General features: G+C 42.5%; 2 protein-coding genes and 1 non-coding gene across 6 annotated transcripts in view; all 3 read right to left on the reverse strand.

The window, feature by feature from the left end:
• Window positions 1-359: 359 nt before the first annotated feature.
• Window positions 360-5,281, reverse strand: RPL27A (ribosomal protein L27a). Its single transcript, XM_077321737.1, is given in 6 exon segments — window positions 360-530; window positions 1,285-1,459; window positions 2,938-3,013; window positions 3,903-3,966; window positions 5,205-5,245; window positions 5,248-5,281. Coding segments are annotated over 6 exon segments (504 nt in total). The 5' UTR covers window positions 5,267-5,281; the 3' UTR covers window positions 360-401.
• On the reverse strand, window positions 1,731-1,861 carry LOC143831046 (small nucleolar RNA SNORA3/SNORA45 family). The gene has a single exon (XR_013228683.1). It is a non-coding gene; the product is annotated as a small nucleolar RNA SNORA3/SNORA45 family (small nucleolar RNA).
• A 3,732-nt stretch (window positions 5,282-9,013) lies between the features above and the next one.
• Window positions 9,014-20,823, reverse strand: part of DENND2B (DENN domain containing 2B) — a 187,763-nt gene continuing 175,953 nt past the window's right edge. For all 4 annotated transcript variants that reach the window (XM_077321740.1, XM_077321742.1, XM_077321741.1 and 1 more), the window contains 6 exons: window positions 20,150-20,327; window positions 18,094-18,135; window positions 16,921-17,032; window positions 15,448-15,687; window positions 12,728-12,814; window positions 9,014-9,770 (listed from right to left, as the gene is read on the reverse strand). In XM_077321740.1, coding sequence (XP_077177855.1) covers window positions 9,736-9,770; window positions 12,728-12,814; window positions 15,448-15,687; window positions 16,921-17,032; window positions 18,094-18,135; window positions 20,150-20,327 — 694 coding nt within the window. In that variant the 3' untranslated portion in view covers window positions 9,014-9,735. The remainder of the gene's footprint in view (window positions 9,771-12,727; window positions 12,815-15,447; window positions 15,688-16,920; window positions 17,033-18,093; window positions 18,136-20,149; window positions 20,328-20,823) is intronic.

The following is a 20,823-nucleotide window of genomic DNA, read 5'->3' on the forward strand; positions in this document are numbered from 1 at the left end:
ATTTGCTGCAACACAAGCTACAACACTGCATTGAATGTACCCTTTTACAAACTTTATACCAAAAGTCTCAATTCTGCACCATTCTAGAAATAGCACAAGTTCAAGTAATTCACAGCACTTATATCCCAGCTAAAGATCTAACTGATCCTATTTGAAACTTATCACTCCCAAGTGTCCTTTAAAATCCATAATAAACATCACTATTGGCCAATGTAATTTGGGTTCATATGTGGTACGTTCAGTTCTAGTTATAAAGAATATGTACATTCAGACTTTTCCTTCTAAGATCAATTCAGCAGTACTGAAACTTTGCACTAAGAATACATCATTCCCATCAGTTTATGAAATGTACACACATATCTGTAATTCTGTTTATTCATGCCTGAACATAGAAAAATCCTTTATGCCACTAGTACGCAGGCACCACCAACTTCTTTGATTTTCTCTTCTGCTTTCCTGCTGAAGAATTTAGCTTTTACAATGACAGGCTGTTTGGGCAGCTTCCCCTTGCCAAGAACTTTGTAATAGCCCTGGAAACATAATGAGACATTAGTATAAGCTTGTATGTAAGCCCAAGGGTCCTGAAAGCATCACCTGGCAGTAATTTTAATAACATTAATTGACTTATATCCCTCTAAGTGCTAACACAATGTGTGGCAATTTGCCTTTTGCCATCAGCAAGCTATTTCTACCCTTCCTCTATTTCATACCCCTACCGAGATCCCTCCCCCATCTTTGTAGTTTGCACACACACACACGTCCAAATCCCCAGGAGTAATCTGCAACAGGGAGGGGGGCAGTTTTTTACAAGGAAAAATTGTACACCTCCCTCTGACACTTTGTAGTATACATAGCATGGACAATAAACCTGAAAATATTGTCCTCTTAGCTTTTAGGAAGACATTTTACCAAACCAGGAACTATTGCTGTGAAGCATTACCACAAATACACATGAATTACAGGATAAAATCAGGAAAGTGCCATTTACCATACATGTCTTAGCACCTGCTTCAATACTGTTGAATCATGAAATGTTTAGGTACAAAGCCTCTTCCTAGCCATTCATATACTCGTCATGCTGAGGCTGACAAAGGTCAGCTGTATCAAACCCTATGGTGCTCTTAGATTGCGTAGTAGTGAAATGCTGGGATGCCGAGCGGAGCACATATCACTCATTAACATACCCCCTTTCAGTATCTAACAGTAAGTATAAAAGCCAAGTAGTACACCACTAAAGTGTGCATTAAGAAACAGTTTCAGAAAACCAGCACTAATGATACTTACTGAGCGTACAACATCTATAACGGGAGCTAATCCAGTTGTATTTTTGGCATAGTTGAGCCTTGTCTGCTCACTAACAAGAGTCCAAAGTTTGTCCAGATTCACCGTAGGACAGAAGTGCTGATTTTTCTTCAAGTGGTAATGTCTCATACCAACTTTTCCAAAATAACCAGGATGGCTAGAAGGAAATCAAAGGCAAAAATAAAGCCACAGTGTGATTCACTATGAAACACAAGCACAGAATTGTCCAGCTGGAAATATTTTATAAATAATACATAGCACTAATTTTAGAGCTACCTGAACATTATTTCTTCTTCATTTACTTTCGAACATATATGTGGATGATCAGCCACTCTTTAGAAAACTTGAGTTGACTACTTGTTGCTACCAAGGCATGCAAAATCATCATCTTTCTGGTAACCCACACTTCTGAGTCTGACAAAATAGTTTTATGTCACTGACCAGGTGGTTGACTGTACTACAGAAAGGACAATCAATGAATAAAGGCCAGCTCTTGCTTTCCGAGTACTATAGCACACCATGACAACTATCCATATCAAGATGTGACTCTAGTCTCGATCGTCTAAGGATACATACATTCTTATGCTCACTTAAAGCTGCAAAGCTGAAATCACTTCCGAATAACTACATTCCACTGAATGTAGCAAGACTGACTTCTGAGCAAATACGTTTGGAACCATGCTGTGAAATTACCAAAGTGTCTGTGCAGACTAAAAGCTGCATATAAATATCTCAAACTATAGAAACAACCCATAAACATTTAATTGCTAGCATATTCAATCTGGCAACTAAATTAGCTCATTAAATTGTAACAGAATGGCAACACTGTTAAGACATACTGGATAAATAATTCTGTTATTTTACTTACTACATAAAATCATAGAATCATGGAAGGGGCCATACAGGCCATCTAGTCCAACCCCCTGCTCAACGCAGGATCAGCCCTAAGCATCCTAAAGCATCCAAGAAAAGTGCGCATCCAACCTTTGCTTGAAGACTGCCAGTGAGCGGGAGCTCACCACCTCCTTAGGCAGCCTATTCCACTGCTGAACTTTAATTCCTGTAATTAATTTTGATACATCACATTGGGTCAGGCATCCAACAGGAGGCCTGATGAGTTAGTCATGTACAAAAGAAAGCTAAAGCTCTGCACCATTACTCCAGCTGTCAGTTGTTGTCCAAGAACAGTGCTTATCCATCTATCCAAATAAATAAATGGCTGGCTTAACATACAACTCCACTCTCACTTCAGACTGTTGCACATACCTAGCCAAAGGAAATCATATATTTTTTCTATAGGTATGTCATCAATTTGCTGATCAGTTTTAATTTCCATTTTAGGCAAAGCATCAGTTATTCAATATTAGTGGCATAAATCAATAACTAGATGTACTATCAAGACACAATGTGATTTTGTCATGTACAAAATCTGTATAGCTTCTAGCTTAAGACTGCATTCACTAACTTTCCTACATATATTACAATAGATGACAGACTTTTCCCCCCATGGCAACGTGTGTATAATGAAATCATCGACATACAAAATCAGTATAACTTTAGTAATCACTGTAGGGGAAGCAGGAAAATATGGGCAGCTAAGAAAAGGAGAAAGACAGATGAACAGACATTGCTTACTATTTGTCAAAATTAATTCTGTGGTGGTGCATGCCCCCAGCATTACCACGGCCTCCGGGATGCTTCCTGTGTTTGCCTACAATAGACATCAATTGAAGATTATGAAATATACAACTTATTCAAAAAAAACTGCTTAGAATAAATGTGATTTATTCTTCCCAGCCAATCATGGCCCTCAAGTCAGCCATGATTAAAATCACCATGTTTCCAAACATTATGAAGCAGCATAAGGACCAAGGGCCATTGAGGACAATATGCTCACCCTATGAATGGTGGAGAGAGAAAAGCGCACCTAACTTTTCTACCCATCTTGTATACTGGCAGCATGCTAGCAAGCATCTACATTCTACGGTGCATTCAACCAAGCACTGGCATAACACCCAGGTAAGCTCTATGCACCCAACTGTGATCCTACATTCAATCTAGAACAGTGGTCCCCAACCTTTTTGTCACCAGGGACCGGTCAATGCTTGAAAATTTTATTGAGGCCCGGGGGGGGGGGGGGGGGCTAGTCTTTTGCTGAGGGACGTTGCCGCTGCCTGAGCCCCTGCTCCACTTGCTTTTGCCCCAGCGTTCCTGATTTCCCACCGCCCACTGCCAGCAGCAGCTGCACAGTGCCATGCCGAGGGAGAGCCACAGCCATGGCGGCCGCCAGAGAGCACCAAAGGGGAGCTGGAAGCAAAGTGGCATGGCAGCCCCCGAGGCAGCAGCCGGGGAGGAAGACAAGGAGGAGCCGTGGCCTGGTACCAACTGATCCCCGGACCGGGGGTTGGGGACCACTGATCTAGAATACAACTGAATGTACAGTCTATACATCAGACTGGAGAAATGTCAATGCATGGACATCCAAGGATGAAGGGAGAGCCAATACACCAACCTGGGAAGATGTACTCCCCCAACCCATGACTCAGGTCAACATATTGTTTAAACTAGCACCAAGATAGGGAAAAATCTAGTGGTCTTACCAATACGGCCATGGCCATGGCTGACATGACCCCTCAGTTTCCTGGTCTTCCTCAGTCTGGAAGGCTTAAAAAATGTTTAAAATTACAACAACATCCAGAACAAAAATAAAAAACAACAGTGTGGAGCAAAACGGCTTCTGCCACAGAATATCATCACACACACACCCCAATAGCAAAACATACTGTTAGAAAAACAAAACATTAAGACATCTTCATAATTAGTTTTCTAAGCCCTTCAAAGTCTGACAACAAATATATAGCGTCATCTTTAACTTTTATGAATACACACACAGGGGTTTGTTTGTTATGCTCTAATGGTTTTATCAATCGTGCATAGCTTCATGCATGTTTTAATACAAGGGTGAGCAAAACAAAAAAACATGGTAAGGTGGATAAAAAGTAACTTTCCTGTCCAGGTGCCCCAAACTCATCAGATCAGATCTGCCTCTAAAAGTCTTGGTATGCAACAAAAGGGATTGTACTTGGCAAGAAACATTTGGAGCAAAGTCAGGCCTGGCAGTACTGCCAGAGCTCAACACATGGCCCCTGAATGGAGACCCATCCTGCATGCAAAACAAAGTGATTTGATGCATATGCCAGGGGTTGTTGACACTTTCAAAGAATGGTGTTCCTGGACCAGCCTCAGCAAGCCACTTCTTGTGTTGTTAAGGAAACTCAAGGTAACCTAACACACATGAACTAATGCTTTAATTATTACAGTATCTTCAGAAGCCACTTAATGCAGATTGATGGATCTTAGAGTTAAATTTATGTAATCAAGACTGAACACCATTTTTTTTATCCTGTGATTTATCCAAGGGGCTAGGTATGTAAACCCAGCTTTCCCTTTCTTATTTTATCTTTACAACCATCCTATGAGGGATATTAGGCTGTGTATATGATGGGTCGAAGATTACCCAGCACACTTGATAGCTTACTGGGTATATCCAGATCTTCCAGCTCCTAGTCCAACCATTACACCAGACTTACTGTCCACAAGACTGACAGAAACTCACTGTCTAAAGTTAGGTCCAGTGGCACACGAAGGAGTATACTTTGAATAAAACTTTGTTGGTCTTAAAGGTGCCGCTGGACTCAATCTTTGTTCTCCGCGCTCAGATTTCCTTCGCCTCAAAGAACAGCATTTTATATATACTGCATACTTAGTTTCCCTTCGTGAAATTCCCCAAACAAGGTGTAACCTGGCGAAGTGCTTCCGCAACCCCCCTTTAGGAGGGCATTAAGAAGTGTCCCCTTCCTCAGGGTTTCCTGGGACCCAGGCCACGCGGCACCGCTACCTACCATCTTGCCGGACGCCGCGAAGAGAAGGAAAAGGAAAGAAGGCCCCTCTCGCGAGACTTCATGCAACTTGAAGAACAAGATTGCACCTCTCGCGATACATCGATTACGAGGGCCGGGGAGGCAAAGGAAAGCAAAGAGACGTTTAAAAAGCGATCTCTACAGCTTTGACGTCTGGGTCCGAGTAGGCTCTATCTGCGGGGAAGGGCGTGGGCATCGACCTACAAGTTTAATAAAGCAACAGAGTTAAGAAGCTTTTTCTCGTTGCTTTGAAATAATGATGCTCTCTGGTCCCCTTGCCAGTCACGCGCCTTACTGCAGGACGAGATTTGCATATTTGTTGTTGTTGAATTGTGTAATCCCAGGGTTTGACATCCCATCGATGCAGCCTTCGGCGCATACTTTCCGTAGTGAAGGAGAGCTTTTCGAAATTCCGAATAAAGCTTCTCTTCCCCCGCCTGTTCCATTTGTCTACATAAATTCCTATGCCGCTTTGGCCACGCACATGGAGGCTTTAACCAACAATGATCGGAAGTCTTTCTAGTGAAGACGGTTCGTGGCTGGAATCTCGGGATTCGCCCTTCTGGGGCCCCGCCCCTTGCAAGCGCAGCCGGCCAATGGACGTGATCCTCTGACCAGCCTCTGGCGGGGGACGGGACGGGTGAGGAGAGCGAGCATGCGCAGTCCGTCTGCTCGGTGTCTGGGTCTCGGAGCTGGGGGACTCGATTCTGAATCACATTACAGTCCCATTGTCCCATTGTGAGCCAGCATGGTATCTCAAAGACAGCCAGCTTGGTGCTGTGGTTAAGAGCGGTAGACTCTGATCTGGAGAACCGGGTTTGATTCCCCATTCCTCCTCCATATGCAGCTAGCTTGGTCCAATCACAGTTGTCTTAGGGCTGTTCTTGCACAGAAGTCCTCTTAGAGCTCTTGCAGCCCCATCTTCCTCACCGGGCATCTCTTGTCGGGGGAGGAAGGGGAAGGTGTTAGTGAAACACTTTGGGACTCTTTCAGATAGTGAAAAGTGCAGAATAAAAACCCAGCTCTTCCTGATGCCGCTGTAAACTGAGTCAGGTGTTTTTTGTTTAGTTTTTAATGCACGTAAAGGTATCCCCTGTGCAAGCACCGAGTCATGTCTGACCCTTGGGGTGACGCCCTCTAGCGTTTTCATGGCAGACTCAATACGGGGTGGTTTGCCAGTGCCTTCCCCAGCATTACCGTTTACCCCCCAGCAAGCTGGGTACTCATTTTACCGACCTCGGAAGGATGGAAGGCTGAGTCAGCCTTGAGCCGGCTGCTGGGATCGAACTCCCAGCCCCATAATGCTGACCAAGATCCAGTGTGGTGTAGAGGTTAGAGTGTTGTACTAGGATCCGGGAAACCCAGGTTCGAATCCTCACCCTATCAGGAAAGCTAGCTGCATTAGGGAGAAAGATGAGGTGTAAATGAAATAAGTAAATACGTTACTTGTGCATGTACCAGAGCAATGTTGTAAAAACCCAGTGGGTCTTGACATGATTGGGCTGTATGGCTAAAATAATTAATGCACCAGGCTGTAACTTCTGTTGAAGGCTTCAGACCTTCCCAGTTTAAATGTATTTTTATAATTCAGAGGGAACTTAACGACATCAAAAAAACATTTCTGTTTCTATCACAATCTAACCGGCATTCCTCTTACTGTACACGTGTGCAGAGCTCCCAGCATCAGCACCAACAATGTAGCCTTTTTTCTTTCTCACAAAATGAAGACAAATACTACCAGATGAGGGTTTCTTAGGTAACTCAATACATATCCTTGTGTGTACAAGATAATTTTAATTTAAAACAAGTTAAATTTGAAAGGCATCCTACTGAACAAAGTTTAGGTTTGAAATGTTAATGAGCTGCTAGCAGAGTGATGTGTTGCCTTGCTCCCTGACATTTTGTGGGTGCCCCTTTTAGAATTCTAAGCAGGCCTGCAGGGTTTTGTTTTTTTTTAATGGGGGGCCATGGTATATGTTGTTGCAGACCCTTACAGTTTAGGCCCCTTAAGATCATTTGACCCAAGTATCATACCAATTTAATTTTTTTCTTTTAAAAAGTAGCAATGGTGATTTATCCTCACAACAGTAGGTCCTCAGCAGAAGAAAAATCTACATGGCTACATGTTGCCTCCCAAAAAAATTCCCTGCGACTTCATGGCATTTTATTTATGTGCAGCTGCTAAATTCTTGTCATGAGCAAGCTGTAATGCAAATATGCATACTCTGAGATCTTTGTATTGATTCCTTGTCTCTTGAATTCAATTCAAGATGCTGAATCTTATCTCCAAAGTTCCTCATGGCAAGTTATGTATGTTGTGTGGTCTGAGGCAGGATAGTAATCTTGCCATCATGATTGCCCAATGCACAGCTGGATCCCGACTGCCGGATCCAATCAGTTTGAAGTGAAACTGACCAACAGCACACACTAGTGGGAATCTACCACAGATTTAACAATCTACCTACTGGAAAGCTGATCTCTCAATAGAAGCTTGAGTGGTACTTTTGTTCCTCCAATTGGTTTCTACTGTGCCGCTTAAATCAGGTTGGTTGTGAACATGATTTTGAGGCTTGTGTAGAGCAGGATTCTTTGTGTGATGGTGCTGTATTTACTGGAAATGAAATGAGTTGGTCTGTTTTTAGAGGTGATTGTTGGTTTAGGTATAAGTTCCATGTTGGAGAAAACCACATTGTCTTTTAGGGTTTGGGTTTTTCTGGGGGTTTTTTTTGTGTTTTAGGTTGTTTACACATTTCATGGTATGTAGAGCAAGGATATCCAACATACGGTGCACAGGACACGTGTTCTACTTGTCTCTTGGGGGAGAGAGCCACTTGAGATTTTTAGCTCCCCCAGATAGACCTGTTCCATCCAGAAATTTCACTTAGGTATGGGCTAGGGTCAGGGGATGTTTGCATTGGGGTCTGAGAAGGCCTGGGACCATTATGGGAACACTTCTTTCCTCATAATGTCTGTCAGCCCACCAAACATTGCATCATTATTGGGATCCCCTGTCAAAACTTTGGAGATGCCTAGGATGCCTTTCTGTCTACCTGCAAAGCAGAAGTATTTGCATGATGGATAGGCAAGCTCTGCACCCAGGTGCAGTCAAATAAAAGACCTTTGTAGGTGGATGTGCTGTGCACCTGTCTTTTCCCAACCTAGCTAGTGAGTTTCTCAGTTGACTCTCTTGGGGAACTGAGAGTGGTTGGGGAGGTGCCCACCGTTCAATCTGTCTTTCATATATTGGCTGCTTGTTTTAGCCTTTGGTGAGGGTGGCCATGCTTTGGGTGTCATGGGTTGACTCATCACTATTATAAATTTTAAAAATCATGCTGTCAGCACACAAGCCTATTATGCATGGCTGCTGAAACGGCAGCATGGAGAACGCGGAGGAGGAAGAAATGAAGCAAACCGCTTACACACGGGACGGAATGCAATGGTGGCAAACCCCAGAGTATCCGATTATGCACGCGGCTACTCTGGAGCCACTTCTGGTTGCTCCCTGGTCCTGGGAAGCTCCACTTTCTTCTGCATGTCGCTAACGTGGCTTTTTCAGCGGCATACGTTAACTCTGCACCTGGTTGCTGCCTGCAGCGTGCATAATTGGTGATTTTAGCCACCACCATTCCACCCCGAATGCGGATTTTCCACTCCATGCATAATGGTCCACAGTGATTTCAAATCATATCAGCTACTTTTTAAAAAGCTTAGGTACCCCTGAGGTAGAAGTTTGGTTGATTTGTTATCTGGTAATTAGACTGAAATAAAAAGCATTCCAATGACTATGGACATGTGACATCAGTATTTACACAATTTATTAGAAATCATACATACATTAGGAAAGGATGGGCTGTACCTAATCACTGGTAACCTAGGTGTCCAAAGGCCAGGTAATTCTTCATGTTTAGTAATCATAGTGCAGAATGTATAACAATTTACTGACCATCATTTAAAACAATGCAGCTATTCTGTGATTGTGAATCAAGTACCTTATTATGGAATAACTTGTTCTTCTTTCCACATGACAAATGAATTAGAAGGGCGATGAAAGAAAAAATATATATAAACTCTGTCATATAAAAAGTCAGACCTCTGCCATGTACCCCCACCCCTTAATTCCCGCACTGGAGTTCATTCACTTCCATAGTACATCACGTAGTTCTCACAAACATCTGTAGAAGTCAGTGGTTCTGCTAAGACAGTCAGCTGCACATAATAAGCGATGCAGTTTGCACTAAGCACAACTCAGTTCATACTAAAGAAAGAAGCACCTGTTATTTTCAGGAATATACAAATATTACCACAGTTGTCTGTGCTCGTGACAAAAAAGGACACTTACAGCACATTATTTACAAACATCTATCCATTTTTTTTGTTTTTTTGCTGGCACATAGTCAAACATCATTTGCAGTCATCTAAAATGTGATCAGGACCAGAATCAGAGTTGCTGCAGGCGGTGTTCTGTGCCCAGTGTCATAAATAGTCTTTGGATTCACATCTCAGTAGAAAAGAATTAATTCTTCTTGTGAAGAAACTTCATTTTATTTCCTGTGAAACGAAAAAGGGGCCTCAATTATGAACATATATTAATTGCCCTTAGCAATTCAGTACCCCACAATCTGTATTACTGCCAAGTTTTGAACTGAATTCTCTCATTCTTATCTGCTAATTGTGGAATCTTTATCTGACAGAGCTTTCCTCTTCTGCCAGAGAAACAGCTGTCCTCTACAGTGTTATTCAAGTCAAAGCCAACTGGAGTAACTCTGGACAGCACTGCACTGAAAGTCTCCTTGCACTTTTGTTCCCATGAGAATGTTCACATCCCTGAGTCCTGTAAGATACTTTATTTTCCAATTTTTGTGTGTGCTTTAATTGAACTACTTTAATGGACCAAGGCGGGCCAGCACTGCTAGTACTACTAAAGCTGTCTGCAGCGTTTGACACATTCGATCACAAGCTCTTAGCTCCCCACCTCACCAACGCCAGGATACGGGGGACTGATCAAATGGCTGATCTCCTTCCTTTGGAGTCATGGACAGAGGGTAGAAATAGAAGAGAGAATATCTGACCATCACAAGCTCACATGTCGAGTCCCACAAGGAGCAGTCCTCTCTCTTATCTTATTTAACATCTTCATGTGTTCACTTGCACAGCTGGCATGAAGGTTTGGGCTGGGTTGTCATCAATATGCGGATGACACCCATCTCTTCCTCCTGATAGATGACCACCCTGACTCTCCCACAGAATTCTTAGCCAGATGCTTGGAAGCAGTGACAAAGTGGCTCAAACAGAGTCATCTGAAGCTCAACACAGAAAAGATGGAGGTCCTTTGGCTTGGTAAGAAGGGACCAAGCGAGGAAGCATGATTGCCCAGCCTGGATGGAGCACAACTAGCAGTAGCCCACTCCGCCAGAAACCTGGGTGTGATCCTCGATGCCTCCCTCTCCATGAAACACAGGTCACGAAAGTAGCACGGCAGGCCTTCTACCACCTACGCCAAGCCTAGCTACTAGTGCCTTAGTTGGCCCCAGAACACCTAGCTACAGTGATCCATGCGACAGTCACCTCTAGACTGGATTTCTGCAACTTGTTCTACACAGGCCTACCCTTATCCTTGATCTGGAAACTACAACTGGTTCAGAATGCCCCAGCCAGGATCCTCACAAATACACCATGGAGATCCCATATTCGGCTGGCACTCCAACAACTCAACTGGATCCCAATTGAATTCCAGATTAGGCTTAAGGTTCTGGTAATTACCTTCAAGGCCATACGTGATCTGGGCCCAGTGTACCTGAGAGACTATCTCTCTGCCTATGACTCCAAAAGAACACTACACTCTGCCACTGCTAACTGGCTAGTAATCCCTGGCCCCAAAGAAGTACATTGGACCTTCTCTGTACTTGCTCCCACTTGGTGGAACAAGCTCCCTGAAGAGATCAGGGCCCTGACCAAACTCCCAGAATTCTGCAGGGCCTGCAAAAGGGAGCTCCTCCACCAGGCATTCAACTGAGGTTAATCCAACCTATAAACATCTGGCAGTCCCCCTCAAGTCATACCCTCAATAACCTGAACATTCTTTTAAAGTTGTTTTTTGAAATTGTTCAATGAGTTTATTATGGTAACCTGTTAAACTTATATTCACTATCAAAATTGTTACTGATATATTGTTGTGCCTGTTATTAATGTATGACGTTCCATGTATTCCACAGCGTTCCCATATAAACCACCCTGGGCCATATGGGAGGGCAGTATAAAAATCTAAGAAAATAAGTAAACACACAAACAAACAAATACTTGTAACACTGAAAAATTACATATCCATTGCATATCCAGAGAACAAGGAAATCTTAGAGGTAGAGTCCAAGGGTTTGGATCAGGTGTTTTTTTTGCCTGTTATATTGGGTGCTTGCTGAATCTATCCACATAAGAATGCTTATTTTCAAATCAGAATAAAATGGCATCATCTACATTACAGATATTTATCATTTTGCCTTTGGACAATGGTGGCAGAGGGAGGACATTGGATAGCCTGATCTTGCCAGAAGCTAAGCAGGGTTGGTACTTAGATGGGAGACTACCAAAGAAGGTTCTCCAGAGTGGCAAACCACCTCTGCTTAAGTCAGTTGCCTTGAAAGCACTTTGATGGGGTCACCATAAGTCAGATGAGACTTGACAAAACTTTATACACATACAATAGGAGGGGGTATTTTCAAATGCAGAGTTAATCTGTGTGCTACCAGGCAAACTAGGTAGTAAATATTTGTTCTGCATTTTTCCCCAGTTACTTAATTTTATGGTGTACCTGAATGGACGAGTGCTTTTTGCATATACCTGATCACAAAATATGTACAAACTAATCTCGTGTATTGGTTGGTACTTTCCAAGGGGGATCCAACAATGGATGTGTTGGTGCTCTATCAGTTACATTAGATGGTGGATGGAGTTTTAGAAGTGAAGTTCCTCTATTACAGAATACTATTAATTGGATCTATCCACTAACATCATTATGTATATCACCCAATTTAGTCAGAAGGTAGGCTAAAAATCTAATGATTGAATTAACTAGTGATTTAGAGCACCACTGTCTGAAATTCTAACAGTATATTGTAGAACAAGAAGAGAATCAAAGAAAGATCAAAATCTTTCACATTTAAAACCATGCTTTAGGAGTTATTAAGAAACTTCCCAGGGAAGAAAAAGCTATCAACATTTCTGTGGCAAAATAAGAGTCAGGCATGAGACTTTGGTTTAATCAATGAAAACCTCAAAAAATATTTCAGTTCTTGCAGGTGTTAATTATTAAATAAAACATGTTGCCAGTTCTTGGGAAGAGAGATTCCTTCATTGCTTGTTAATAAACACATTCTTTTGTATCGGAGATGCTACAATGTAGAGACCTCCAGGAACACAAGGTGCTTCACAAGAGAAGCTTTCTTCAAGATTTTTTCAACAGTAAGTTCAAACTAGGAGCACAAAAATTTCGAGACCAATTTTTTCCTTACCAAGACCTCGTAGAAATTTATTCACTCCACTTTGTTCAGTGTCTGGAAGTTCTTCCAAATACTGTTCAACCCTCTGTTCAAAGAGACCTGTGGGAAGTGGATAAAAGAGAAACCATTGGTCTTTTCCCAAGAGAATGGAGGAACAAGCTCTAGTGCTTACATGGTTGGCACAGCCAATTTTCAAACACCTTTTGTTCTGCACTGCTTTCCACAGCCTTTACAAAATCCTTGCCTTTGCAGAGTTCCATCTGTTCAGCCATCCCACTCACCAGCTTTCTCTCCTTTAATGCAACAATATACATTCAAACACATTTAAGGGATGATGGTCTCTTGTGGATTCAGCAACAAAAAAAAATAATCCTTCAAAATGGAAACACCTGCCTTAGTAATCAGGTTAACTTCAAAATGTTCATTAAATGTCAAGGTACAGTGCCTTATGTGTTACACTGGGAACTGGGGAACTCCAGGTTAAAATTCCACTATGCCACAGAAGCTTTCCAGGTGAGCATGGACTAATTAAAATGAATTTCAGTACATGCTTTTGTGAGATAATGAGCACTTCCTCAGATAGATATGTGAAGGGGATATGTGCTGGGAAGTCTCATGGGAAAGGTGGAGAGGAGGAGTCAAGGTTTGGTGTTAATTACCTCAAGCCAGTCAGATACTTTCACCCTAACCTTTTCACAGGGTTGTCATGAGGATAAAATGGAGGGCAGGAGAACAATGTTAGGCGGCTTTGAGTCCCCACTGGGAAGAAAGGCAGGGTATAAATGAAGTAAGTAAATAAATGTCTGAAAATTATGTCATCCTTTGTGGTCACAATCTACAAGGAAGCTGGGCTTCTCCTGGGCAATATCCATTGAAATGTACAGGAGTCATGCAAGATTACATTTGTGGAATGTAGTCTAAAATCATAATAACTGATGGCTTATTTTTAACCAACCAGGGTGTGCTGGCTTCATTTTACTTTTCTCAGCTCTTAGACTACACTGCTTCTGTGATCACAAGAGTAGCCCCAGGAACCAAGGGTCTTGGCATCTTTTCTCTTTTTTAAAACTAAGTAGGCAAGGTACATCAAGCCATTTTCTGTCCTTTCTCTCCCCTTGGGGACTTTGACAGGACTTTTTTGAAACTGCCTCTTTTGATTTTGGAAAACCAGGTTTGTTTTGAACTGTAAACCTTCCTCTCAGTTACAAGATGTTCTGAGGGTAGCAAGTGTAATGGACTGCCGCTGTGAGGTAAGTTTTGTACTCAGTCTGAAGAGTACACAGATCACTGAAGCAGGGTGTTTAATAAAACAGCAAAGAAAGAATATTTATGTACAGGCTATGTGATGAGTTACCTGTGGAACTTGTAGTTATTAGGCCTGTTCATCGCCGGAGACAGGCCTCACAACTCTGTAAAATTACCAGGCAGAACTATACACACAATTGTCTGTTCCCTTGGCAAGACAATTCCCAACTTCAACTGCTTCCCTCAGGCAACCCTTCTTTCCCTTTCTAATTCCTTCCTCTGAAAAAAGACTGGAAACTGGAGCAGCATATCCATAGGCTCAGGTGTGGAACAGCAAATTGGCTGTTTTACCTCTCAGGAGTAAGACAGCCTCCTGTCCATCAGAGGAACCCTGAAAACTCATGCTTTCATTTTCTGCTCCTTAATTCACTGTAAGCCTGTAGGGAAATTTCCAAGTATATGTGTGCATGCATGTTTGAATAAAAGAGAAAGTGCTCAAGCTGAATACACATCTGAACCCTGCATGTTCTCCCTGAATGAGACAGCCTTCAAAAATCAACACAGGATACTACTGTGGAATGCCAGAAGGTTGTCATATTTTTCCTTAAACATTTCTGATCCAATTACCATTACAGTACTCAGCAAGTTTCACTTTATTTTTATTTCTTCTTGCATCTGAAAGCAAATCAGCTGGATTGGGTAAGAAAGAGAGAAGCCAAGTCTTTCCCCAAGCTACCCTATTTTTCAAACTTCCCGTATTTATCTCCTGAGCCGGAAATCAGAGCAAGGTTGAACTAGTTGCCTCAGAGCCCCAGCAGATGGCATTGCTGTGCAAGACAGAATGTTTCAAGAAGCCAGAACTTGATGGTTCCTAAGGGCATGAGTTCTTCCCTACAACCACACCAAGTCCAACAGCACTGTTCCCCAACAGATATTAGGAAGCGATGAACAGCCTGTCCTCCAACAGCTTTTTCACTGGGCAAGCGCATATTTCCCAAATACTGGTGTCCTGACTCTCTAAAACTGGAGCTTTTCTGCAGACGGTACGTTGATTCAATTGCTTTGTGCACTATCATGGAATGAAACTACTGAACATTTTAAATAAAGTGAACCTGATTTCCTTTGTGAAACACAGGTCAGCATGGAATAATGTGCAACAGAATCCCTTCCTGTGTATCTTTAATCGGGAATTACATTTTTCCAGCAGAGTTCACATTTTGTAAAGGTCAAGTTCTTCACTACAGACACATAAAAACAGCAAATAACATTTAAAAATAATCCTGAGTATGTACATCCTAAATCTTGTACGCCAGTATCATCATCTTCACATTGCAGATTGGGGGGCGGGGGGTGCCTGAAAAAAAAGTGTGACTTGCACAAGGCAATGTTGTGGGTCCATCATGAAATGCTGCCCTTCACAACTAACAATGCACCCAGATGTGTTAAGTAATGAAATGGTACCCTGCAGAGGCCAGGACAGATCATACCTTTTGCCCTGCATTTTCTCAGTTCTCTGTCTTGGATAAACCCAGCAAACATCTGTGATTCCATAAAGACCTCCAGGAAACGACGGATGCTCTTCGAAGCAACAGATTTACGGAAAGCCTCCCTTTGGAAGACTCGCTCAGCCTTTTCATTTTGAGTTAGGAAAAGAGAATAGTGTCCAACCGTCTCCACAAAAAAACGGATAAAAACCTCCGAGACCAATCCATTCAGGGTGTTGCACTCTGGGGGGGGAATGAGAAAAAATATGGATATATACTAGAATCTGCATAGTCAATAAATTCCAGGAACTGTAGTCCCATGTTGTTGCTCTGTATCAGCAATACTTTTCTTTTTTGCCTTATACTGATTTCACCAAGCCCAAAATGTTAAACTCTTTCATTTTCTCTTCAGTGTCCGAGGCCAAAATCTGTTCTAGCACCTGCTACCCAAGGTCTCATCTGAAGATGCAAAATAATGAACTGGATTATTTATTTATGCAAAACATATGCCCTGACTTCTCAGCTGTGTGGATTTTGGATTTCTGCTGGTTTACCACAGAGCTGTTGAATGACATATTTTAGAGAACTGGTGGGTAGCTTTGGTCTAAGACTAGGGAGACCTAGATTCAGAATCCTGTTTGTCATGAAGCTCACTGGCTGACCTTGAGCCAGTCACTGTCTTTCAGTAAAACCTGCTCTGCTGATGGGTGAGGAACGTCAGTAAGGACAGCAGCAAGCCTACAAGTGTTTGCCTGGAAATAAACACCATTGAATAGAATGGGACTTACTTCCAGATAGACTTGCTTAGGATTGCTCTCAACATATGGAAAGGATGGCCTAAGCTTACTTCCCTTACATGCTACAGTCCCAACTCAAATCAGGCCCACATATGCCTAGGAAGTTCAGGATTCCAGAATATGTCTCTCAAGCTTTGAAAAATGTCACCAGGGAAAATATAACATATAGTTAGGCTCTTAATGCTACGGAATACAATGAGCACAGTGTTACTGACATTCACAAGACAAATCATAAGGGCAAGCTAGGTTTTGTAAAACTGTACAATGCTTCCACTGCTTTTACAAACATGTAAAGACTCTAGAGCTTGTTAAAATATAAAGCTGGAAAGATATATCTTGTTTTCAGATGGACAGTTCAAAGCTTCAGGCCAACACAGCAAACTCCTATAAAGTGTTGACGGGTCCTGTTTTTCTTCCTTCGGGAAGAGCACAACATTCAGTCCTCACTGTCAACACTACATGATTTGTAGTGTGACAGTTTTGTAAAATAATGTGTACCATGTCAAATACTCCCATGCTATTAAATATATTCTTAGTGTTGAAAAACACACGTTTTGCAGTGCACGGATCAGTTTGCATGTAGTGTTTTTGTTTCCCTCGTTGGCTTCCAAAGACATGTTACTCCCTTGTCCTCAAAGGACTTTGCTGCGACCAGGTCCTTGTCCCTTGGTCCCCTTACCCTCATCCGATTCACTGTCTGAATCCTGGTTTATTAAATCATCCTTCCTCTCTAGAGCCTGCTCCAGAGCAGCTTGCAATTTCCTAGGCAAAAGTGTATCTTCATCATCCATCTGAAAGGATAAAAATAATCACGCTAAGATTTCATTCTCTCTTATGTGCTTATTTCCAGTAAAAAAAAAAATCAGTCTTTAGAATTTTTCAAATATATTTGGAAAGATATTTAAAGGGGGGTGTGTGTGTGTGAAATTTCAAAGTTTCATACGGCTGAATGTAATTTTAAAGTACTAGTGAGAACAGAATTTGTTCTAGAAAGACAAAGGAATAAACATGTTTTTGAGGAACATTAACCACAATTTGCTTTTTCTCCAGCTGCATGTAAGGAACAAGAGTTACTCTTTCTATGTCTCAGAGGGTGACAATCACAACAGCCAATTCAAAGATGATGTAGGGAGAAATCCTACTGCCCAGTCTTTCCAGGGGTTTTATTTTAACCCTCTCTATCAGTGCAGGCCCCTCTATTCCCAATGTAATTTCTAAGCTCAGGGAGGATGGAAGGACTATTCATGTTGCTTCCTTCACACAATGTCTGGTGAGGTGGGTATTCTTGAGGGGTGGCTCTGTGAAGGGCTAAAGTGGGGTGAATATTAATGCAAGATCAGTATTCCAGGATTGGAGATCCAGGGAAAATACCTTTTATAAAGCAACCCCTCCCCCTGCCCCATAATCCTTTCTCAAGGGGCTAAATTTTGCATGTGTGGTGACATTCTGGGCTGGGGGGGGGGGAGATTTCTCAAGCGCCTTAGTGCTGCATAGATAGCAGCATTAGTCACAGCACAACAACCCTGTGGGTTACAGGCAACACAACTTCCTCTGTAGTCTGCAGACTGAAGGTGTCAGTCATGAGAGGAGGCATGTTCCCGCCATTCCCTTTGGGCTGCTTGGGACAGCCATCTCTGGTGTGCTGGCAAGACATTTTACAAGCAGAACTTTGAAAAATTGTGAATTTGCCTGATATCACTATCCTGGACTTCTGTGTGCTGTTTATGTATGAGTTTTTAATTTGTTGTTAAAATTAATAATGTATGATACAACTTCAAGCAGAAACTCTTAGTGAGCCCTGCATCTTCTTAATTTATAATGAGTTTGGAGAGGGGAGGGAGAAACCCGTTACCTGTCTTATGAACCGATCAGATCCAAGATTCACCATCAAAGCCTAAAAAGAAATAACAGAGAAAAGTTTTATTTTGGTGCTGAGAGACATATCTGCCTTTATGCAGAGGACACAGCTAAATGGACTTTTGCTTGCTTTAATGTTACCCAGTGGCTTCAAAATGTGTAGAATGTGGTTATAATACACAAAGCATGAATGAAATCCTGTGTTGCGTGGGATGTCCTCCACACTTACTTCTAAATAAACAGGATTGTGTGTCTTAAAGCACCGAGTAACTTTCGAGTGTAATCCCAATTCCAAAGTATGCACACCCAGGAGTAAGTCCCAGTTCAACAGGATTTGCTTCAAGGCGTGAGAATCATGTTGCAGAAGGAGAGGTGCAATTTGTTCCTTGGCTTATTGAAACAGCGATAGTGCCACTCATGTACTTGAGAAATTTTTCATGTAAACAATGGAAGGATTGTTATCTCTGATGGGGCAGGCCTTAGTTCCAGAGAGAATGTTGTGTTCTGTAAATGACCCCAGGAATAAGGCACTGCTGGAGCACACTGTCACTTGCTATTAGTATAAACAGTGGTCCCGGTCTCCAAATTACAGTGCTGAGATAGTAAGTTAAGGCAGCACAGGAGCTGTTTGCCAGTAGCTGGGTCCCATGGAGCTCTAGCAATACTAGCAGGAGACTACTAGGTAGTCCAGGCAATTGATGCAGTGCCTCTTCCCAGTGCTCAGGGAGAGGGGGGGGGGCAACTGCACAAGAAGGTTGAAAATCGACTCACAAGTATTGCCAATCTGGTGAATTGCGAATCCCTCTTTTCCCCATGCTGCAGTCCTAAGCAGAATTTGTCTCTGCAGCTCTTTAACAGGAAGTTCCCCACCACTCCAGTGTGGCTGCTGGGAACACAAGTTGGGTAAGATTTCTGATATCTAGTTTAAGCCTTTATCAAGATACAAACTGTAAATTTCTGAAGAAATAGCTGTTTTTTTTAAATTTTAGGCTGGATAGCCATCTGACAGAGAGGTTGATTCTGTCAAGGCTTAAGGGGGTGACAGGTTACAGTGGATGAGCGATAGGATTGTGAATGCCCTGCATAGTGCTGTGGGTTGGACTAGATGACCCATGAGGCCCCTTCCAACTCTATGATATGATTCTATGTTTTGTCAAAACAAAAATGCAGTTGGAAAACGTATATTTATTTTTTAATATCAAGAGTTATATCACCTTGATCCATATTCTGTTGTAGCCAAATGTGTAAGCATTGCAGACGGGAAAAATGAAGCAATTGTAAATATCTTAAGGAGATCACATTTGCAGTTAAGACGAATCAGAAGAAAATAGGGCTTGTTTAAGGCACATTTTAGGCCTTTATTTTTATCTGTGCTCTTGTGCTAAGGTAAGCATTGCTTCCATTCTAGTTTCAAAATGGGGAATCGTTCCAGTACAAAAAAAAAAGGCACTGGCATTATTTTTAGTTTGTATGATGGAAATAACAGATTTAAGGAAAAGATCCATGGCTCTTTCTTGTGAAACAGGCTTCCTTGGATGGTGGTGGGTTCTTCATCTTTGGAAATTTTAAACAGAGGCTAGGTAGCCATCTGACAGAGAGGCTGATTCTGTGAAGATTCAAGGAGGTGGCAGATTACAGTGGATGAGCTGTAGGGTTGTGAACATCCTGCAGTGTGCAGGGAGTTGGACTAGATCAGTGGTCCCCAACCTTTTTATCACCGGGGACCACTCAATGCCTTTTACTGAGGCCCAGTGGGGGGGGTAGTTTACTCCTCTACTCTCAACCACTGCCCTAACACTCTCTGATCGCTATGGTAATGTTTAAACATACCTTCAAAATAAGATACAGACAAACCACAACAATGAGGTGTGTAAAGGGCTGGGGGGGAGAAGGCATCCTTCGGGGCCCACCTCTAGTTAGTCGAAGGACCACATGTGGTCCGCGGCCCACAGGTTGGGGATCACTAGACTAGATGACCCAGGAGGTCCCCCCCACTATGAATGCTATCCAGATTGAACCAGTGGTTCATCCAGCTGTTTATTTATTCTTACCTCTTCTACAGGTAGCTCCTTTAGCTTGGGCAGTGAACTAGACAGCAGTCCAACCAGAAATGGAGTAGGACAGCAGACAATGTCAATCATGGAAGAGGGGAGGACAGGAATGAAGGTATGCTGCCAGGAGAAGGGGTACAGCAGAGCCACCACAGCATGGGAGCAGCTTGACAGAGTGCTGAGGAGGCAAGAGACAATATTAGCTTACATTCTTCCGAAAGCAAAAAACTTTCTGCTTGTTTCACAATCAAACTCAGAGACTACAGACTGCTTTTCATGTCACCATAAAAAGGACAGGAAGCTTCAGACACACTTCACTAAGATACATGCATTCCAGAAGTGGGACAACTATGCAGTAGTCATTCAGTGCATGGTGCATCAAGTGGAATCAACTCTAATGTTTGGGTGCTGCCATTTTGTTTTTGTTTTGCTTTTCTGGCAGAACTGTCCACGCCATCAACTGCTGCCTGACAGGCAGGAATTCAGGGAGGCAGCTTCTCCCGGCTTGAAGGTGGCAGCTGGTGGGGAAGTTGACTTTCTGCCTGCCATGCTGTTGTTAAAAGCACCGGAAAAAGTAGTGATCCTGCTGTCAGGGCTTTTAGACACCAATCTGTATTTCCCCATCCACTGGTTTGCTTCTCTGTTTTTTATACCCCAACTGTATTTTTCATATA

Source organism: Paroedura picta, chromosome 2 (assembly GCF_049243985.1).
Source record: "Paroedura picta isolate Pp20150507F chromosome 2, Ppicta_v3.0, whole genome shotgun sequence".
In the NCBI taxonomy this organism is placed as follows: domain Eukaryota; kingdom Metazoa; phylum Chordata; class Lepidosauria; order Squamata; family Gekkonidae; genus Paroedura; species Paroedura picta.